This window comes from Odocoileus virginianus, chromosome 3, assembly GCF_023699985.2.
Source record: "Odocoileus virginianus isolate 20LAN1187 ecotype Illinois chromosome 3, Ovbor_1.2, whole genome shotgun sequence".
In the NCBI taxonomy this organism is placed as follows: domain Eukaryota; kingdom Metazoa; phylum Chordata; class Mammalia; order Artiodactyla; family Cervidae; genus Odocoileus; species Odocoileus virginianus.
In genome coordinates this window covers 62,257,442-62,279,418 of record NC_069676.1, presented here as the reverse complement: position 1 = coordinate 62,279,418, position 21,977 = coordinate 62,257,442, and the positions used below count along the sequence as shown (strand labels likewise).

Here is a 21,977-nt window from a genome sequence, read left to right as displayed (position 1 = left end):
TTTCAAACTGACTGCAGAATGTGTTCCTCCAAATGTGCATTAAACAACCCTTTTAGGTTCATTTATGCCTTTCCTTAAATTCCACTTCATTTGATATTAATATTGCCATTCCTTACTTTCCAGAATAAAAATTTTATGAGTCTCCTTGGGCCGTTAAGTGAAAATAATTATTAATTCAGTCCCTACTGGATAAACATAAAAAAACATTTTACTTGAGTGCACAAGGATGATTCACTTACCAATATTTTCTCTTTAATCCAATCAATTTGTTGTTCCATAACAGATACATCCTAAGCTGTATACTAACGTAACTCACAGTAGGTTGGCTTGCTTAAGACTAAAGGCTAAAACCTATCTCATACAGAGATTGGACCCTAGACAGTTACATCAGGCAATGGCTGAGAAGAGGGGCCTATTCCTAGAAGTGTTAATAATGTCATCTATGTAATTTTGTCCTGCTTTAGAATCTTTCTGGAAGCTCACCCACTCCAAAACCTTTCCTGTTTTAAACCCACACACATGACTGAGCTCTTCTTAGTCAACTAAAATTGTTACTACAACCTCTGCATTAAAATGAAATCCATGGAAAAAATCCAATCATTTTCATCACTTGTGGAGAAACACATCCATTTTATTTTGCAATGTTCACAGTATACTCACTTCACATGTCCTTCCCCTCAGGGTTAGCTGGAGCCTCATTCACAGTTTGGTAACTCGGAGTCAGTTCCAGAGACAGTATACTCCCCTCTGCATCACACATCCTACATACTTCTCAACTTCTGGAAGGATGAAATGGTCCTAACGTTCATACAGTTGAAAACAACCCAAACTGGTCTGACAACATAACCCTTTAACTGATCCATATGACATTTTTCATTTTTACCTTTTCCCCTCACTATATATCTAAAAAAATTAATTTCCCCCAAACCCAAAGACAGTTTTCCAGGGTGCCCTGATGTCTACTCCCAAAGTCCCATTTCTCTGCTCTTGTAACATCAGCATAGTGAACGCGTGTAATTACTGACTTACTGAATTACTCTGCCTTTCCCAGTAGAGTGTGAGCTCCACAGCAGGGGTTGATTCCTTTTTCACTACCTGTATCCTCCCAGGCATATAATGGTTGCCCAATAAACTGAGCTTCTTCAAAAGCTTCTTCATCTGCTTACCTGGGTATGTTCATCACGTGATCATTTATTCAGCTAAACTTGCGATTGGTGCAATTCCTGAAAGTGCTGTTGTTGCTGTTGTTTAGACACTCAATCATGTGTGACTCTGTGACCCCAAGGACTGCAGCTCATCAGGCTCCTCTGTCCACAAGATTTCCCAAGCAAGAATACTGGAGTGGGTTGCCATTTCCTTCTCCAGAAGATCTTCACGACCCAGGGACTGAACCTAGATATCCTGCTTGGCAGATGGATTCTTTACCACTGAGTCACCTACAAAGCCCTCCTGAATGTGCTATACACTGACCAAAAAAAAGTTTAAATCTATCATAATTCTCTGGAGAAAAAAACAGGAAATTACAAGCATTCAGATATTGTTAAGAGAGAAGACATCAATTTCTGAACCATGTAGAGTTAATTTCAGCATGGAAACTAACCAGATGTACTTAGCAACAGTCACAATGGGAAACGTTCATTGAGATAATGTATACACCATGTTTAAAACAGTACCCAGTCCTGAAGGTTAGCAATTAGTACACTTTAACATACCAGAAGCAGTTCCAAATGAAGGTTGAATCTTAGATTACAAGCAAACGTTCTTCATTAGACTCCAAGATGTTTTGTTCTTACCTATTTCAAAACAGTTTCAACAGCCTGATGAAGGAGCATCCTCATTTATGCAATTTATAGTTACAGAGTCCACAACACCACCTGGAGTGTTTCAGTCACAACCAAGGAAGTAAAAACTCTTGAAATTAAAACTCATACAGAATCTGCCCCGAGAGAAAGCCTAGAGACCCTCTGGTCCAGGGATTCTTAGCCACACATCACTGGGGCATTCATTACCAGTGCAAACCCCTGGTCCCCCACACCAAACCCTGACTCATTAAGTTGGAGTGAAACCCAGGGATTTGGATCTTTTAACAAGCCCTTCAAGTGATTCTGAAGGTGTTCTTCAGACAACTCTGAGCCTCTTATCTTCTAGGTGAATTAAATGGAGGCCAGGTACGGAGGAGACCTGCCCAGAGTCTTCCTTCTGGTTAGTCATTATGCCAAGACTAGAACAAAAGTCGCCTTCTACCACTCCAGTGTTATTTCCATGCTTCCATGCTATAATATCTTAGGACCCAGAATGAATCTGCCCTACACCTCAGTGGCTTATTCACTGAGTCCTCTGTCTTTTTTATCCATACATTAGGTTAACTGCAGAGGCCTAGAAATATTCCTGTATATTCATTAGTGAAGTCGCTCAGTCAGACTCTTTTCGACCCCTTGGACTATATCCCACCAGGCTCCTCCATCCATGGGATTTTCCAGGCAAGAATACTGGAGTGGGTTGCCATTTCCTGCTCCAGGAGATCTTCCCGACTCAGGGATTGAACTCGAGTCTCCCACATTGTAGGCAGATGCTTTACCATCTGAGCCACCAGGGAAGTCTATTCATTAGGTATGCATAAATAGATACTTAAACCTAGAGTTTAAATCGTAGTCCAATATTTACAAACTGTGTAACCCAGAGATAGTTATTTGTAAAATATAGCACAGAGCATGTCAAATAATGAGGTCCCAATAAATAGTAGCTATTATTAATGCCATCTTAAAACATGGCACTGAAGCTACATTCTTCATCTGACTTGAAGTGCAGTCCCCGAAAACAGAATCATCTGGAAGTGCTTATTTAAAACAGATTTCTAGTGAATCAGAATCTTTGGGGGAGGGGGGCGGAGAGGGACCCAGAAGGCTGCATTAATAAGCACCCCAGGTTCTTCCTCTGCATATAAACATTAGAGAAACACTGGACTAGGGCCGTGGACAGAGTGCCTCTTATCTAACAACAAGAACCAGGCAGTGCTGAATACTCTTAACAATTTCTGCTAACAAGAGGGAAGTGAGTGCCATCTACTGCCTTATTTTAGAATGCAAGGCTGATATTGGTTCTAATTGAATTCACTCTGAAAAAATGAATCAATCCTAAACAAGATAGCCAAGCAACAGAAAGCACTGTTGGAAGGAGACATAAAAAAAGGTTATTATTTTAGGAAAATAAACTTTATAAGTTAAATGATTTTTGTAGTTTTAGATTAATATATCTAATGAATTCCTATAATTTCAAGTTTTGGCTAAAATAGTAAAGGATAATATAAACCCTCACCCACTAGTCAATGCCAACAGTGAAAGGAAAAACTGAACCACAGAATGCTCTAAAATACTGCAGTGAAACAACATGCAGGCATGCCCCCCTCCACCACCCCTCCCTTAGTCTCAAGAGAAAAATCAAGTGAAATAATGACAAGTTTTCTTATCCTATAACTTTCTACTCAAGTCCAGTATCAAAACTACCAACTGCAGGGCACTAGCTACAAAGTTAACATTCCTTTCAAATGGTACTCAAAAAAAGCCTTCTGAATTATATAGTCTGTCACTATGTTTAAAGCTGATTTTCCCTTCCTAGTTGCAAAGACATAAAATATACCCAGAGGCTCATGAGAAATGGACAGAGCTTTATAAATATTCATATAAAACCAGCAGGGGTACTTCATATTTCAGTAATTCAATAACGATCCATAAAAAGCATTTGTCTTTAATTTTTGTTGGTTTTAAGAAACAAATGGTAAAATATATACACCATGGAGTCTGAATAGTCCCATCATAGAGCATGAATGATGGTCCGGTTGCGAAGCTCCTGGATATACTCTTTGGCGTGGGTTACTGCTGTCTTTGGTGCCTCAGGTGGAGGTGGAGGGCCTTCCACCAACTTCACAAAATAATGGCAAAAAACCTTCTCCATAATCCCAAAGCGACCTCTGCCGTGGTATCGGATGCGTTTCAGGTATTGGCCCCGCCCTGAGGTGGACTCAGCTAAACAGGGAAGAAAAAGAGAATTACACAAAACAACCATAACTGTATCTGCAAGATTACAGTTTGATCGGCTGAGCAATTTCTGTCTTCTCAGCTAAATTCTAAGATTACATGCGCTCACTGGCTGGCTAGAGTAGGCTTATCTAAAGACAAGTATCTCCTGAGTTCTTCCTTAGAGATCAGGCTCCGTCTCAGGTCCTGGAGAAGTAAGAGTGAATAAGACCAGCAAGGGCCCGGGCTCCATACAGTGGACACTCTAGAGAAGAATGACAGAAAACAAACACCATCATTTGAGTTAGTGACAAGTGCTATGAATAAAACAAACAGTGATGTGACAGAGACTGAGGGGGTGTTCTGGGGGCAACTTGAGACTGGGTGGTATCAAGAGGCATCGTTGAGGAAAAGACATTTGACCCAAGAGCAGAATGAATCATTCATGCAAATATCTAAGGGCAAGGTGTTCCAGGCTGAGGAAAAGCAAACACAAAGCCCCAAAGGTAAGAACATCCTTGGCTTATCTCAGGCCCAGAACCTGCTACAGCACAGTAAGCAAGGTGAAGAGTGATACAAGTAAGGGGAAGAGATCAGAAATGAACATAAGACTACACAGAGCCCTGACGTTGTAGGAACAACATTCTTATTTTATTCTAACTATATGAGAAACCTCTGGAACCAATGGTTCCCAAATGCTATCCTCAGCCTACTACATCAAACAAACCTAGGGAACACATTTAAAATGCTGATGCTGATCTTCTAATTTATATCTGGAGTGGGCCTTGGAAATTATATCCTGAACAAACAACATCCCCCAATCCAGGCAACTCTGATTCAGAGTCAGGTTTAGGAACTCCTGCATCACATCTATCCCCTCATCTCCCTGCCCCTATTCTACATGTCAAGGTTTGACCTTGTAAAATTTGAAGAAATCTTTTAAATAGTACAAGATGCAATCTATTCACCTGTTCACCCATGGTAAATCATAGTAACTACCTTCTGAATTTAGACTTACATTTTTAGTTAATTTAATAAGCCTTTTAAAAAGGCAAAATCTACAGCACACATAGCAAATTAATTCACTTTCATACTCACCACTTTTATTCTTACTGTGACAGAACTTTGTATTACAGAGACCATGTCAAAGTATGTGCTCCACAAGCCTCTGACCACAAACCTCTCATGAAGTGATTTTAGCAGAACCATCCCAGCTTTGCCAAAGAGAAAGCTAAGGATGAAAGTGACTAAGAAAACTGCCTGGGGTTTCAGTGAGATAAGGTGAGAGGTAACTGCCTATTTATTAAATTCATCTACTGGGCACTAAAGAAATGAATTTAAGAATTTCCAAAGATAGGGGTAACGGGCAGGTGGGTGAAATGGATGAAGTGAGTCAAAAGGTACAAACTTTCAGTTATAAAATAAATAAGCCATGGGAATGTAATGTACAGCATGGTGACTGTAGTCAATAATACCCATACTGCATATTTGAAAGTTGAGAAGAGATATTACAAGATCTCGTCACAAGGAAAAAAAAAACTGTAACAATGTATGGTGACAGACGCTAACTAGATTTGTTATGGTGATCACTTTGCAATACCGAATCATCCAGCTGTACACCTGGAACTAACATAACTCTGCATGTCAATTACACTTCAATAAAAAATGCTTTTTTAGTTTTTCCAAACAAAAACCAGTATTACACAAATCACTTTATAATATAAAGTACTTCCAGGTGCTTTGAATCCACTTGTCAGGAGGAATCCTAAAAATAAAACCACTGACACTGGGAAGAGTGTAGAAACTTCTGTAAAGATTTTACAAACATGATGGCTAATTTTATCCAAAACTACTACTCTACCCAATTTGAGCAACAATTTCCAAATGCTCTGAGAATAAGAACTGCTACACTCCAGGGAAAGAAGTATCAAAATTAGCTAACTGTGCAACACTACATAATCTATCAAAACACAATGATCAGTGCTATCAGGGTCTATGCTAACTACCATTTTCTTTCCATTTCTCCCAAAATACCTAAGAGCAAACACTCAGAACCTGCGAAATGCCAGCTATGATTTCCTCTTTAGGCCATAAAATAACATTTGCCTAACCTTCATGCATATAATGCCATCACTTTTTTATGTCAAAACAAAAACATTAATTCTTCTGAAACACCAGGGTTCTTTAACACCTTGGAATGGGAATATACAACACAACCACTCAGATCTAAACGAAATCAGGGTTTACAGTATAGATTCCAAATTAGTTTATGGTCTCCCCTCCTCCAGTCTCTCCTCCACTAATTATGTATGTTGAGTTTCAAACTGCTTTAGTACAGAACTATTTCAATTAAAATAAAACAGTATGTAGACGCCCACTTTAATAGCAATCTGTCCTAAATGAAACTTGGAATTTCTATTTGTTGAGTGAGTGAACAGCAGTTTCAGCAGATCCAAAACTGTGTCGTTCACTCACTCAACAAATAGACATTTCAAGTTTCTGCTGAGTGTGAAGCCAGGCTTCCCTACCCATCACTAAATCCCGGAGCTTGCTCAAACTCATGTCCATTGAGTCAGTGATGCCATCCAACCATCTCATCCTCTGTCATCCCCGTCTCTTCCTGCCTTCAATTTTTCCCAGCATCAGGGTCTTTACCAATGAGTCAGTTCTTCGCAGCAGGTGGCCAAAGTATTGGAGTTTCAGCTTCACCACCAGTCCTTTCAATGAATATTCAGGACTGATTTCCTTTAGGATGGACTGGTTGGATCTCCTTGAAGTCCAAGGAACTCTCAAGAGTCTTCTCCAACACCACAGTTCAAAAGCATCAATTCTTCAATACTGTTTTCTTTATGGTTCAACTCTCACATCCATACATGACTACGGGAAAAACCATAGCTTTGACTAGACGGGCCTTTGTCGGCAAAGGAATGTCTCTGCTTTTTAATATGCTGTCTAGGTTGGTCATAGCTTTTCTTTGAAGGAGCAAGCATCTTTGAATTTCATGGCTGCAGTCACCATCTGCAGTGATTTTGGAGCCCAAAAAATAAAGTCTGTCACTGTTTCCATTGTTTTCCCATCTATTTCCCATGAAGAGACGTCTCTGCTAAATTTGCTCAAATTCTAAACTAAATTTCATAGTTTCCCAAGTACACACAGTACTAATATGTACGGTTTTGGTCCAACTCAGGAGAACAATTTGCATATTCTTCCCAGTACTTCCTCTCACTAGGGAGCAGGGGCCCCTCGAAGTGCTGGCATCTAGTTGAGGTCACATGCAGACTCTCACCCAAGGTGTTGGAAGACCAACGTGCTGTCACCCAGCAATGCTGCTCTGGCTTGCCAGCCAGCAGGGCTTCCCTGGACCCACGCAGGCAGCGAGGGAACCCCTTCCCCTCCGGCAGGGGAACCTGGCTGCAGGAGATTTGGGACATCCGGACAGCATGGTGCAGGGTCACCTGCTCCTGTCCCACCCCCAGCATCCTGGTCAGACAAAGGTACTTACAGATCCCCGTGTTCAGCTACTTGGTCTTTTTATCATCTGCTTTGGAAAAGGAAATGGCAACCCACCACAGCATTCTTGCCAGGAAAATCCCATGGACAGAGGAACCTCATAGGCTACAGTCCCTCGGGTTGCAAAGAGTCGGACATGACTGAGTGACTTCACTTTTCTTTCTTTCTTTCCAAAGTACTCAGTTCAGTCAGTTCAGTTCAGTCGCTCAGTCATGTCCGACTCTTTGCGACCCTATGAATCACAGCACGCCAGGCCTCGCTGTCTATCACCAACTCCTGGAGTTTACTCAAACTCATGCCCATCGAGTCGGTGATGCCATCCAGCCATCTCATCCTCTGTCATCCCCTTCTCCTCCTGCCCCCAACCCCTCCCAGCATCAGGGTCTTTTCCAATGAGTCAACTCTTCGCATGAGGTGGCCAAAGTATTGGAGTTTCAGCTTCAGCATCAGTCCTTCCAATGAACACCCAGGACTTATCTCCTTCAGGATGGACTGGTTGGATCTCCTTGTAGTCCAAGGGACTCTCAAGAGTCTTCTCCAACACCACAGCTCAAAAGCATCAATTTTTCGGCACTCAGCTTTCTTCACAGTCCACTCTTACATCCATACATGACCACTGGAAAAACTATAGCCTTGACCAGACAGACCTTTGTTGGCAAAGTAATGTCTCTGCTTTTTAATATGCTATCTAGGTTGGTCATAACTTTCCTTCCAAGGAGTAAGCATCTTTTAATTTCATGGCTGCAGTCACCATCTGCAGTGATTTTGGAGCCCAAAAAATAAAGTCTGACACTGTTTCCACTGTCTCCCCATCTATTTTCCATGAGGTGATGGGACCAGATGCCATGATCTTAGTTTTCTGAACGTTGAGCTTTAAGCCAACTTTTTCACTCTCCTCTTTCACTTTCATCAAGAGGCTTTTCAGTTCCTCTTCACTCTCTGCCATAAGGGTGATGTCATCTGCATATCTGAGGTTACTGGTATTTCTCCCAGCAATCTTGATTCCAGCTTGTGCTTCTTCCAGCCCAGCATTGTATGACGTACTCTACATATAAGTTAAGTAAGCAGGGTGACAATATACAGCCTTGACATACTCCTTTTCCTATTTGGAACCAGTCTGTTGTTCCATGTCCAGTTCTAACTATTGCTTCCTGACATGCATACAAGTTTCTCAAGAGGCAGGTCAGGTGGTCTGGTCTGCCCATCTCTTTCAGAATTTTCCACAGTTTATTGTGATCCACACAGTCGAAGGCTTTGGCATAGTCAATAAAGCAGAAATAGATGTTTTTCTGGAACTCTCTTGCTTTTTCGATGATCCAGCGGATATTGGCAATTTGATCTCTGGCTCCTCTGCCTTTTCTAAAACCAGCTTGAACATCTGGAAGTTCTCGGTTCACGTATTCCAAAGTACTACTACTGACAAAAAACAAAGCTACAAGTACTAAATGTTTTAACTGCTACAAAAGATACACCATCACCTGATTGTGTGGGTATTACACCCACTGAAAAGCAAAAGCAAGTCACTCAGTCATGTCCAACTCTTGTGACCCCATGGACTGTAGCCCACTAGGCTCCTCTGTTCATGGAATTCTCCAAGCAAGAATTCTGGAGCTGGTTGCCATTTCCTTCTTCAGGGGATCTTCCCAACCCAGGGATCAAACCCAGGTCTCCAGAATTGCAGGCAGAACCTTATCGACTGAGCCACCAGGGAAGTAGGCACTCAAATATTTTTTGAATCAAAGAAAAAACATTAAGATATCTTAAAAGTAGAAATGACCTTCAAAGATATTGCCCAGCAGGTACCATGTATTGAAAATACTCTCAGTATTTCCGATTACTTGTATTTAGGTAAATGCAAATCTTAACATTAACTTCAGAAACCCTCCCCACTTCCCCCCTCATCAGTCTTAGCCCAGAAGACTGATTTACAAAGTCAGTCATTCACATTCCCTGAAGTGAACTACTTTAAGATGCTATGAATCACGAAGCAGTGACATTTTATTAGTCCATGTCCACTTGTTAAGGCCTATCACTGTGTCATTAGTCATCATTACAAGTTTGAAAAGGAAATGAACTTTCAAAGTCTATGGTCATGCAACACCAGGTATGAGCTTTAGACTGATGACAAGCATTTGAAGGAATTACCACATAATGAGAAGTTATGCTACCAAAAAAAGTACATCCCTTAAAATGTATGAACTTACTTATCTCAGGGGACTGAAAGAGCTTTTGCTGAGCCAAACCGGCAGTCAACAAGTAACTAGGCTTTCAAACTCTACAAGAAATCTATGGAATGAACTATCTAGGCCTTCTCAAAGACTATAAGATCAATCAGTTTCCCACATTTTATAAAAAGGTAAGAATCAATAGACTTTACCCAAGCCTCTCCCTTAGGGTTTCAGTCTGTAGTGAAGCCTGGGAATCTGTGTTTTTAATAAGTGAAAGTGAAAGTCACTCAGTTGTGTCTTACTCTAGAACCTCAGACAATTCATATCAGGGAAGTTTAGCAAACACAGGGATAAACTGCCTGATGTGTTGTGGTCAGATAAAGTATCTTCCTGGGGGTACTCATCTCCTTTTCCTTCATAACAGAATTAGGCAACAAAATACTTAGCAAATGAGTTTTTAAAATCATAAGACAAATCCAGACTTAATAGCCCTACTTAAGAACAGAGATTTTGACCCAGAACTAGATGAAAAGAAGGTACAGGAGGGGCAGAGGTGTCTCAGCAGAAACGTGCATAAGAAGACCCTATATGCAAAACAGAAAAAGAGACACAGATGTACAGAACAGACTTTTGGACTCTGTGGGAGAAGGCAAGAGTGGGATGTCTTGAGAACAGCATCGAAACATGTATATTAAGGGTGAAAGAGATCACCAGCCCAGGTTGGATGCATGACACAAGTGCTCGGGGCTGGTGCACTGGGAAGACCCAGAGGGATCGGGCAGAGAGGGAGGTGGGAGGGGGGATCGGGATGGGAAATAACATGTAAATCCATGGCTGATTCATGTCAATGTATGGCAAAAACCACTACAATACTGTAAAGTAATTAGCCTCCAACTAATAAAAATAAATGAAAAAAAAAAAAAAAGAAGACCAGTACATTTTAAAGGACCATTCACAGTTAAGTTGATTTTTGCTTAAAGGTAATATTGGACTTTGCTCCTTCATTTGGGAAGACAGGATTAAGCTCTTCACCCCCTCGCTATATATACTAACTACTGAAACGGATTTAAACACAAATTCCATTTCACTTGCATCTGAATTCCATTATGAAATGCTGCCGATCAGCTAAGAAGCCAATATTCTTATGAAATTGAATAAAATTAATTAAATGTCATTTGATATTCAGTCATGGAGCAGGAAAGGTCACCAAGAGGTTTTAAGCAAATAGTCTTGCCCTTCATCCATTTCATCTCTTCCGGTGATTCTGGGTCCTTCCAGCATTACTTATTCATGCTTCTCCCAGAAGAAAATGCTTATGATTAACTACTATGGCCTGCATCTTCTGAGTTGCCATTTTGATTCCCCTCTAGCTCTATGCATGTATCAGAATATAATTAATTTTACAAGATTCAGCTTTAAAATAAGATGTTTCAATTGGAAACCATAACTCATTTTAATTTCAGAAGTAGGTGTAGCTGCCAGCATCAATACCAGGTGAGGTGAGGTAAGATATTAACCAAAATAAATATCTCCAGTAGGGCAGAGGTTATGTGACAAAGTGGAATTTAGATGATCTTTTAAAATGCTAATTGCTGAAAAACTACAAGGTACAGCTAACTTCCACTATAATGATTCAGCCTTTTCCCCTCCGTGTGGAGAGCAGTAGTTCCCATATCCTGAATTTGAAATATCTTTAGTGAAAGAGTTCTTATACATAGGTTTGGTAGACTGAGGAAATTCTGCTTTGACATAAACATCTCTGTTTGATGACAAAACTGAAGTCAGGAGTAGCTGCTGCATTAACTCCAACCTATGCTCCGCGTTACTGCAGGACTGCGGTGGGATGGGGAAGAGCTTTGTAATAAACACTGACCTCTTTCTAGAAAAAGGTCAGTATGAAGGTATGCTACCAAAAAATCCTTTACATTTGTATAGTACAGCATGCCTTCCACAACATTTTCACTTACATTAAATAGATGTGAGACAAGCCTACAAAACCAGAGCTAATGCTTTAGGATGTTAAGAACTAAGAGGAACCAACACATCTGGGTCACTAAGTCTTCAAAGGTCCCCTGGCTTTTATAATTCAACAGGTGATTTTCCATTCTGGTACTAGGAGGGCTAACTTACAGGATACCTTTATGGATGAGGCACCTGGCATGGCACATTATCTATAAAGACTTTCTAAGTCCACTGTGATCCTTTATATATCTCTTTCGGGTTGACAAAGAATTCATTTTTTAAAAAATCAGCTACATTCTTATTATGAGTAAAGGACCACTCTACGTATCATCTTGATATCCATTATTTAGTAACTATCAGCAATAGATTTCATGATCTCAATCTCATTAAAGAACAAATAAAAATAAAGCAGTTAGGACCACTACAACAGACTTAACATTAGCATGCAGAAGACTAAAAAATAAGCTATTACCAGCAACTTCCAATGGTAAACACAGTCCAAAGTATTTAGATATCAAAGACTGTTATTAGATAAAGAATTTGGCATCATTACTGGAAGATATTTTCCAAAGCTAAGAATATTAAAGATCTTACCTATATATAAATTGGATCTGAATTCCACATTGTGGTCTCTTACTGCCATATCTTGTGCTTCTAAGAGAACCTTAAACAAGGAAAAGAAAGGCATTCATATGGCTGACCTTGAACTAAAACTGAATTAAATTTCTCATTTCTTGTTGTTATCTCTATATGACTGCTAATCACATGCTTTCCTATTATAGTCAATATTAAAAAGAGAATATAAAATGATTAACAGCACTAAGGAGAATGGATACAGTGAGTTTCCTTCCTCAGACAAGAATTGCAAATGCAAAGAACACAGTCAATCCTGCTAAATTTTAACTGGAATGTGTAAGCTGTAAAGGAGGAGATAACAGCACTAGCAGCAGCACCCCTGGTAATGAGCATTATGCCTCTGAGTTACAGACTTTGCCAAAAAGTTCAAGAAGCTAAAGAGCTCAATCTTACTGAAAATTCTTAAACTTTGGATCCAAAATAATCATTAACAACATCAGACAAAAAGAGAAAATCATACTTGAAAATTTCCTTTAAGAATTATTAAGTTTAGGGATTTCCCTGGTGGTCCAATGGTTAAGACCCCAAGCTTTCAATGCAGGTGATGCAGGTTCAATCCCTGGTCAGGGAACTAAGATCCCCACATGCCAGATGGCACAGCCAAAAAATAAAAACAAAACAAACAAGAAAAGAATTATTAAATTTATACTCCATAAATATTTTGAATTAACTTTCTCCAGAACACATTTTTTTAAAATAGGACAATAGTTGTCAGAAATAACAGAAAGCAGATCTTTTTCTCCTTTAAAGATGAAGAATGTAATACAAAGCTGGGTACACAACAAATACTTAGTAATTGCATTCTGAATGGAAATAAATAAGAGGCATTACAAAAGAGACTCTTAGAAGTCTGAATCCAACAAGCTCAGCTAATCAACTACTAAAAGATCTGACTTAATGTGAAAATTAACTGAAGTACAGAAAATACTGTTGATTTCCCCAGATGTCCTCAACTCAGCTTTCTGAAACAAAACACTAGAATGAGTTGGCATAAATACCAACAATAATTTGCACCAAGTGAATCAGCTACATTTAGAGCTAGAGGGGTTTTTAGAGATCATCCAATTCAACCCCACCTAGTTTACAAATAAGAAAAATGGAACCAGACAAGTGCCTTGCCCATAGTCACAACAGAAATTGTCAGAGAAAAGATAAGACCAGGTCACCAGAGTCCCAGTACAGTGCTTTTTCCACTCAATTAGTTATAAAATCCCAAGCTCTCAGTTGTGGAATTGACAAAAAAAAAAAACTTCTTAAAAAAAAAAAAAAATCTTCTAAAATAATGTATCCAGACCAAATAATTTAAAATAAGATGTATATAAATGACTCTGTGGTACAAATAAAAGCATCTCAGGAAAAAGAATACTTAAAGCAGAGAACATCCCTAAGGTATAAGAACAGTAATAAAACTGAGTACCCTAAATCTGTATAATATAAATTCTGCACTTAAACAAGTTAATTCCAGATTTAGGCAAAGCTTACTAACATCTGCAAGACAACTATGTGCTCTTTCCCCATCAATCTTAGTTTACCTCTTTAATTATCTGGGCTCCTTTTTTGTCACTGAATTCCAATTGAGCCAGAGCCTGGTCAATTGACATTCCTCGTATCTAGAATTAAAGGAAAACAGACAAGAGAAAATAAATAAATTAGTTTACAAAGTCAGCATTGCCACTTCAGTGAAAAGTAAAAGCTTTACATAATCCAAATAAAGTTCTAAAAATAGCCAACAAGTTACATGTTAATTACATCTCAGTAAAATTAGGGAAAATTTTTTTCATTAAAGATAAAAATAGCTAATAAATGCAAAGGAGAAAAATACACATTTGAGAAGGTATGCCATCACTCTCTTTAAGTTAAAATCAAACTTTAAAATTTCAACCACTAACCTGGATTTTAATAGTTTTAATAATAATGAAAGAGAGCAGACATGACAAAGAAAGATCATAGGTTGGCAAGTACCCTAGTAGGCATAAAAGGCATCTCATTCTCCTACAGAATAAATGTATTATTACACATGTATTTGCTGCTTTTGTGTTCTCTCATATATAAATTTTATTTTCCGGGTAAAAAACTTAAAAGGCAACAGTTTTGAAACAGGTTGAATCAGCTTTTACAGATATGTAAGTTTGCTTCCTAGATTCTCTAAGTGTAGCCAGGTTCTCGATGTCTTTGTTCTAAATCTATGTATCCAACATGACTGAGATTCTCAGGAGGTAAAAACTGAACAAAATCACTAATCTCTGAGCTATCATTTTTGGATTACCTACCAAATGTCTGAAAATGTAATTATATTCCTCACTTTTTGGAGAAAACAGGGCAAGTTTTTTTTTTGTTTTTTGGTTTTCTTCAAATATTAGGATAAAATTTGAACCTTCTTTCCTAAAGTATTATATGGTAATAGTCACTTTAGCTTACCAATTTCGCCAAATACCACATCTTGTCTTTGCTGTACTTTATTTGTCTTCGACAATGGTATATTTCCTTACAAACAGGGAAAAAAATTAAGCAAGTCTATCAAAATGACAGTAACACACTATTAATACAGTTCTTACTTTCTAATGCCTAATGAAATGCTGCCATAAGAAATAAAAACATTATCAAGAATATGGAGACTCTTTTTTCCCTATTTAAACCTGTATTTTTCCAAAGTCTCACTATGTTATAAAGATTACTAAGGGAAAAACAAACTGTAAAATGGCTAGTTTGTGACAATATTTGCAATGCTTCTATACAGGTGAATAGTAAAAGACTTAAATGAAAGTATTTTAAAAATATTTAGCTGGCTAAAACAACAAAGCATACAAAAAGAAAGTTTCTTGTTAGTGAGGAAAACAATGGAAAAATGGATAGAACAGCTATTTTTGTAAGAAAACCAATACTGTGGGTGTCTGGTGAAGAGCATAGGTTCTAGAATCAAACTACCTGGGTTTGAATCCCCACTCTACCATTTACCAACTACAGAACCCAAGGTCCTTCACCTGTTTCTGGTTAAGTTTCTTCTTTAAAATGAAGATAATAGTACCTAACACCAAAAACTGTAATAAGGATTAAATAAACTAACCTATATGAAGTACTCTACAGTGCCTCGGAGAAGGCAATGGCACCCCACTCCAGTACTCTTGCCTGGAAAATCCCATGGACGGAGGAGCCTGGTAGGCTGCAGTCCATGGGTTCGAGAAGAGTCAGACATGACTGAGCGACTTCACTTTCACTTTTCACTTTCATGCGTTGGAGAAGGAAATGGCAACCCACTCCAGTGTTCTTGCCTGGAGAATCCCAGGGACGGGGGAGCCTGGTGGGCTGCCGTCTATGGGGTCGCACAGAGTCGGACACGACTGAAGTGACTTAGCAGCAGCAGCAGCAGCAACAGTGCCGAGCACATGGTAAGATCTTAGTAAATATTAGGTTTTTATTATCTTCTATTTATAGAGGGTAGGTATATCCCACTGAATTTTTTAATCAACCATCCATTAAACAATTTACAGTTCATAAAGCATTTTTCAAGCCCTTTATTTCATATGATCTAACTCTATGAGGTGGGAGAAAAAACATTTTATAAATCTTTTACAAAATGAAAATCAGGGAACTCAAGTGACTTGTCCAAGATAGCAAAGCTCATAAGAGACAAAGCTAGAGCCACCCAGGGAAGTATGTGAAAGGCCTAATACAATGTCTGGCAGGCGTATCATTAAAGTTCTCCTCATGACTCTAAAACCCACACTCTTTCTACTACTACACCACACTGCCACTTAAAAATCAGAAAAAAAAAAACATTTTCAAGGCAAATAACAGCAGAAAAACTACACAACTTTTTAACATTCTGAGTCCTACTAGAAGTTTACAAATGACTTAGAAACACCAGCTAGTCTCAAGTGGCCATCTTTCAATATGTAGCAGATTTCAATTCTGTTGCAGTAGAAGCTGACAGGCTGAAAAGTATAGCAACAGCCTAATTACATTTTCAGCAATAATCTGTCCTGGGGAGCACAGGAGAGGAGAGAACTGTCATGACTGATAATATTAATCTGCAAAAATTAATACTCAAACAAAGTCTTTTATATAGAAACCTTTCAACTCTTGGTTTCCCATGGTGAGATATTGTTAAATCTGAATTGTATATAATCATCTTCAAATATTAAAAAAAAAAAAAGACACTGTAATCCTGGCAAAACACTGGGAAAAAAGAAATCAAGTGTTACCAGAAAAGGTGAAAGGTACTCAATCATCGTCTTCTAAAACTAAAAAGCCCAACGTTTACTTGAGGCAGGTGCATTGTGTAAGGGCACTAAACCAGATGAAGTCTCAGTAAATAAACCTACCATGGCAAACAGATAAAGTGGCAAAGTTGGAGGTCAGAAGGCCTGGTTAAACATCACTGCTATTAATTAACCTACACAATAAAATTAGGTAAAGTTACATTAGAATATAATGTGCAAAACAGCTATTCAAATAAAGTAAAAGTCTAAATTATGAAATGCCTAAACCAGTAACTTGTAAAGAGTTTTATTTTTAAATGCATATAATGACACAAACAGCAACAAAAAATGTCACCTAATAAAAGTTTTAGAGTACAGAGGATCCACATTAATGACTCTTAAGAATGACATATGATCAGTATGTCAATTAATCCACAAATTAAAAACATGCCTCTAGAAATGACTGTTCAAATAGTTTTGATACAGTTTCACTACTAATTTATTTAACTTAGCTTTCTTCAAAAACACATAAAAAGTCAAGCTCAATTTAACAAGGTATGACTACTTTGTATGTATATATATTTTAAAAAGTCTTTAATTTCTGACTTACTTTCTTTACCAGGATGAAGTCACATGTAAGATACAGTGTCTATAGGAGCCTGCATTGTTTAGAAATTTATACTAGCTAAATTAGGAAGACAGTTTTAAAAATAAAGGAGTGGTCTAAACTGGTGATATTCATTTTAAATTACTGCTATAGGATTTATTCATTGCCCCATCTACTAATCTTTAACTACATATTATAAATGCTGAAGAACAGAATGAGATAGAATGGTAAATATTATCTAGCCCTCTTTTAAGCAAGAGGTAATACTAACTTTCTAAATGTTTGCAGCTAACAGACTGAAAAGTCTAAGGGACACTGCAAATAACGACACAGTGTGTAAACTATGTGGCTAGGTGAGCAAATTATTCCCTGTTAATAAGCAAGTTATTTATAGTAAAAAAAGTGAAAGTCGCTCACTCTTGTCCGACTCTTTGCAACCCACTGAACTGTAGCCCATGAAGCTCCTCTCTCCATGGAATTCTCCAGGCAAGAATATTGGAGTAGGTAGCCATTCCCTTCTCCAGGAGATCTCCCAGACCCAGGGATCAAACTCAGGTCTCCTACATTGCAGGCAGCATTTATAAACAACATTAATAATTACGGGTGTGAGAACTGGACCATAAAAAAGGCTGAGTGCCAAAGAATTGATGCTTTGGAACTGTGGTGTTGGAGAAGACACTTGAGAGTCCCTTGGACTGCAAGGAGATCAAACCAGTCAATCCTAAAGGAAATCAACTCTGAATATTCATTGGATGGACTGATGCTGAAGCTCCCCTGAGACTAGGAAACATTTGAGGGCAAGATGAGAAGGAGGTGAAAGAGGATGCAATGCTTGGATGACATCATGACTCAATGGACATGGTTTGAGCAAACTCTGGGAGATAGTGAAGGACAGGGAAGCCTGGTGTGCTGCAGTCCAAGAGTTAGATAATTTAGGCATGACAGATATAACTGATACCTCAAGATCAATTTATCAAATACTATTTAAAATCAGAAAATGTTAAGGTATTTTCCAAAAGGATTACTTTCTCAAACAAAATCTGTGCAAAATAGAGAACTAAATTAGGTTTCTCCAAAGTGCCCATATAAAATTAAACCAAATGTCTTCACACAGGCACTTATATTATAGGAAGAGTATATATGATGCAAAAGTTACTCAAAATAGTTTCAGTAAATTCCAATATATAGCAAATTATCTCACTAACATTGTTCTTCATTTGCTAGAGTTAGGCATATGATCTACTGTTAACTATTTGAATTTTGCTATTTAGGATGTAGCCTGAAGAGTGTTTAACATATTAAAAGACTGGATACTTTTTGGTACTGGTAATACAAAATACAAAATTTTGCTTTCTGGACCTGGCAAATACTATTATGATTCCTTTATTTCCAATTAATATCCAAATCCAAAAGAGCTCAAGCAAAGAAATAAAGAAAGCTCATTATACAGAAAATACTTTATTGATATTTGTGTATTTCCCTGGTGGCTCACTGGTAAAGAATCCACCTGCCAATGCAGAAGACACTGGCCCAGGAGGACCCCGAATGCCCAGGGGCAACTAAGCCCATAAGCCACAACTACTGAGTCTATGCTCGAGAGCCCGTGCGGTCTAGGGCCTGTGCTCCGCAACAAAAGAAGCCACCGCAAAGAGAAGCCTGTGGCACAACTAGAGAAAAGGTCATGCAGCAGCAAAGACCGAGCCCAGACAAAAATAAATAAATAGATGTCGGCCAGTGGCTTAAGCCATTCTTGCCAACCTCACATGCTCCACTATCAAGCCCCTTGGGAGTCAAAAATCAGGCATGTCACAAGTTATTAGCTCAGTTACAGAGTTAAGGTGCCTATTCAGGAGGTTAAGAATTAGTCACTCAGTTGTGTCCGACTCTTTGTGACCCCATGAACTATATAGCCTGTCAGCTCTGTCCATGGAATTCTCCAGGCAAGAATACTGGAGTGGGTTGCCATTCCCTTCTCCAGGGGATCTTCCCTGACTCAGGGATTCAACCCAGCTCTCCTGCATTGCAGGCAGATTTTTTACCATTTGAGCCACCAGGGAAGCCCATCCAGGAGGTTAAGCCAAAGCAAATGACTAAGAAACAAAGACAATCTTTTTAACTACCAAAAAGATAAACCTAGAACATTTTCTGTATCAATTAAAAGGTCAAGAAAATTGCTGCAATTTTTTTCTTAATATGGGATACTAAATCACTGCGAGCTACACAAGAGTGAGAGTGCTTTATCAAAATTAAGAGATCAGTTATACCCACAAACTTACAGCTGGTCTCCGAGGTTCTCCAGGCAGTTGTGGAGGATAAACAATTTTATTCTTCTTCTCCCATTTTCGAGATATTTCAAGAGAAGCACTTGTGTGGATATGTGATTGAGGTAAAATGCTGTGAGATGAAAAAAGCCTGTAAAGCAACAGACACTTAGAATTTTCTCCACATCTATTTTCTGAACCACATCAGCTCCATTTTGATAAAACTACTTAAGGCTCACAAGTGGGAACATTCTGGACATATTTGTTAACAGAGAGTGCTATTATATAAAATACCAGAAAGAGCCTGTAGTGTACTTAATGCTAAGAAGAGTGAAAAGTCAGTAACTCAACATTAAGTAATAAACATATTATAATGAACAAGATATATTATCTTTACTGACCAATAAACACTTATTTTTTAGAGACTTTCTCTTCATATATATATGATATACAACATTATGTAAGTTTCAGGTGTACAACATAATGAGTCACAATTTTTAAAAGTTACATTCCATTTATAGTTATTATAAAATTTTGGCTATATTCCCTGTGTTGCACAATATATCCTTGTAGCTTACTTATTTTATATATAGTAGCTTGTACTTTTTAACCTCCTACCCCTGTTTTGCCTCCCCCACTTTCCCTCTTCCCACTGATAACCACCAGTTTCCTGCATCTGTGAGTCTGTTTCTTCTTTGTTATGTTCACTAGTTTGTTTTACATTTTAGATTCAACATATGTTATACAATATTTGTCTTTCTCAGACTCACTTATTTCACTAAAGATAATTTAACTGAAGTTCATCCACATTGTTGCAAATGGCAAAATTTCACTCCTTTTTATGGTGGCCAGTGACTACTGATTTGCTACTGTAAGTCATCTCAGTCCTAAAACAGATTTAAAGACACAGGAGATCCCTGACATGATCTGAAGAATTCCTCAACTTTGTTCAATAATCAAGACAAATAACATCATTTTGTAATCCCTAAGAAAATAAGGCATAAAGGTGGATTTATATGCCTCCTGATGTAAAAAGACACCACCCACCATCTATGAAGTAGTCTTTCTGCCAAAACCAAATCTGAATTAATCTTGAGTCAATACAGAAAAGACAAAGACAGGGAAACCTGTTAAACAACATGAAGGGGACACGCTCAACAAAATCCGAGCTGTACTAAAGTCTGTGACACCAACAGCCCACTTTCTTCAACAAACAAATCACAAGGAGAGTTTTTAAAAAGGAGCTGAATAAAGAACCTATACACAGATTATAAGAACTAAGAAAAATGTTAATGAGTGGACCTTTTTTAAAAGTTTGATTCAATGTATTTAAACTAAAAAATGACAAAACAGACAAAAAAAAACAATTTGCCCATTTTTCCCACCCCTCAACCCAAGAGGCTGCAGCCTCCTGCAACTACCAATCTGTTCTCTGTATCTATTCTGTATCTATGAGCCTAGTTTATTTTTGTTTTGTTTTTTAGATTCCACATACAAGAGAAATCAAATGTATTAGTCTCTCTGTCTGACTTATTTCACTTAGCACACTACCCTCCAGGTTCATCCTTGTCACAACTGGCAAAACTTCCTTCTTTTTTACAGCTGATTAATACCTCTGTGTGTGTGTTTATAGATTTATATATATCACAATCTCTTTACCTATTCATCCACTGATGGACACTGAGGTTGTCCCTGTATCCTGACTACTGTAACACAGCAATGGACAAGAGTGTGTATACATCTTTTCAAAGCAGTGCTTTTGTTTTCTTCAAAAGTAGAATTGCTAGATCACATGGTAGTTCATTTTTAATTTTTTGAGGGGCTTCCATGCTGTTTTTCAGGTGGCTCCACCAAGTTACATTCCCACCAAAAGTGCATAAGGTTTTCCCTTTTTGACAAATCCCTGCCAGCACTTCATAGTCTGTATGTTTTTGATAATAGCCATTCTAACAGGTGTGAAGTAGTATCTCATTGTGGTCTGGATTTGCATTTCTCTGATGATTTATGATACTGAGTATCTTTTCATGTACCTGTTGCTCACCAGCATGTCTTCCTTGGAAAAATAGCTATTCAGATCTTCTCAGTTTTTAATTTGATTGTTTGGGGTCTCTGTTATTTAGTTGTATGAGTTTGTTGTATACTTCAGATATTAGCCCTTTATCAGATATATTACCTACAGTTGTTTTCTCCCATTCAGTAGCTTGCCTTTTCATTACGTCACTGATTTCCCATGTAGAAGTTTTTTAGTTTAATGAGGCCCTATTTGTTTATATTTGTTACTGCTTTTGGTGTCAGATTCAAAAACATTATTGCCAAGACCTAGGTCAAGGAGCTTACTGCCTGCTTTCTTCTAGGAGTTTTATGGTTTCAGGTCATAGATTCAAGTCTTAAACCCACTTAATTTTGGAGTATGGTGTAAGATAGGAACCAATTTCATTCTTTTGCATGTGGCTGTCCAATAGAGACCATCTTTTCCCCATCATATATTCTTGCTCCTTTGCAGTAAGTTAATTGACAAAATATTTGTGGGTTTATTTCTGGGCTCTCTACTCTGTTCCATTGATCTATGTGTCCATTTTTATACCAATATCATACTGTTCTAATTACCACAGCTTTGTAAT

At 38.2% G+C, this 21,977-nt stretch overlaps 1 protein-coding gene across 6 annotated transcripts in view; it reads right to left on the bottom strand.

The window, feature by feature from the left end:
* Positions 1 to 3,726: 3,726 nt before the first annotated feature.
* Positions 3,727 to 21,977, bottom strand: part of MRPL22 (mitochondrial ribosomal protein L22) — a 38,742-nt gene continuing 20,491 nt past the window's right edge. For 2 of the 6 annotated variants that reach the window (XM_020905718.2, XM_070465691.1), the window contains 5 exons: positions 19,372 to 19,507; positions 14,708 to 14,773; positions 13,822 to 13,899; positions 12,248 to 12,317; positions 3,727 to 4,022 (listed from right to left, as the gene is read on the bottom strand). In XM_020905718.2, coding sequence (XP_020761377.1) covers positions 3,811 to 4,022; positions 12,248 to 12,317; positions 13,822 to 13,899; positions 14,708 to 14,773; positions 19,372 to 19,507 — 562 coding nt within the window. In that variant the 3' untranslated portion in view covers positions 3,727 to 3,810. Of the gene's footprint in view, positions 4,023 to 12,247; positions 12,318 to 13,821; positions 13,900 to 14,707; positions 14,774 to 16,611; positions 16,683 to 19,371; positions 19,508 to 21,977 lie in introns of those variants that run through there. The other 4 variants (XM_020905738.2, XM_020905727.2, XM_070465690.1 and 1 more) reach the window with 4 other exon arrangements.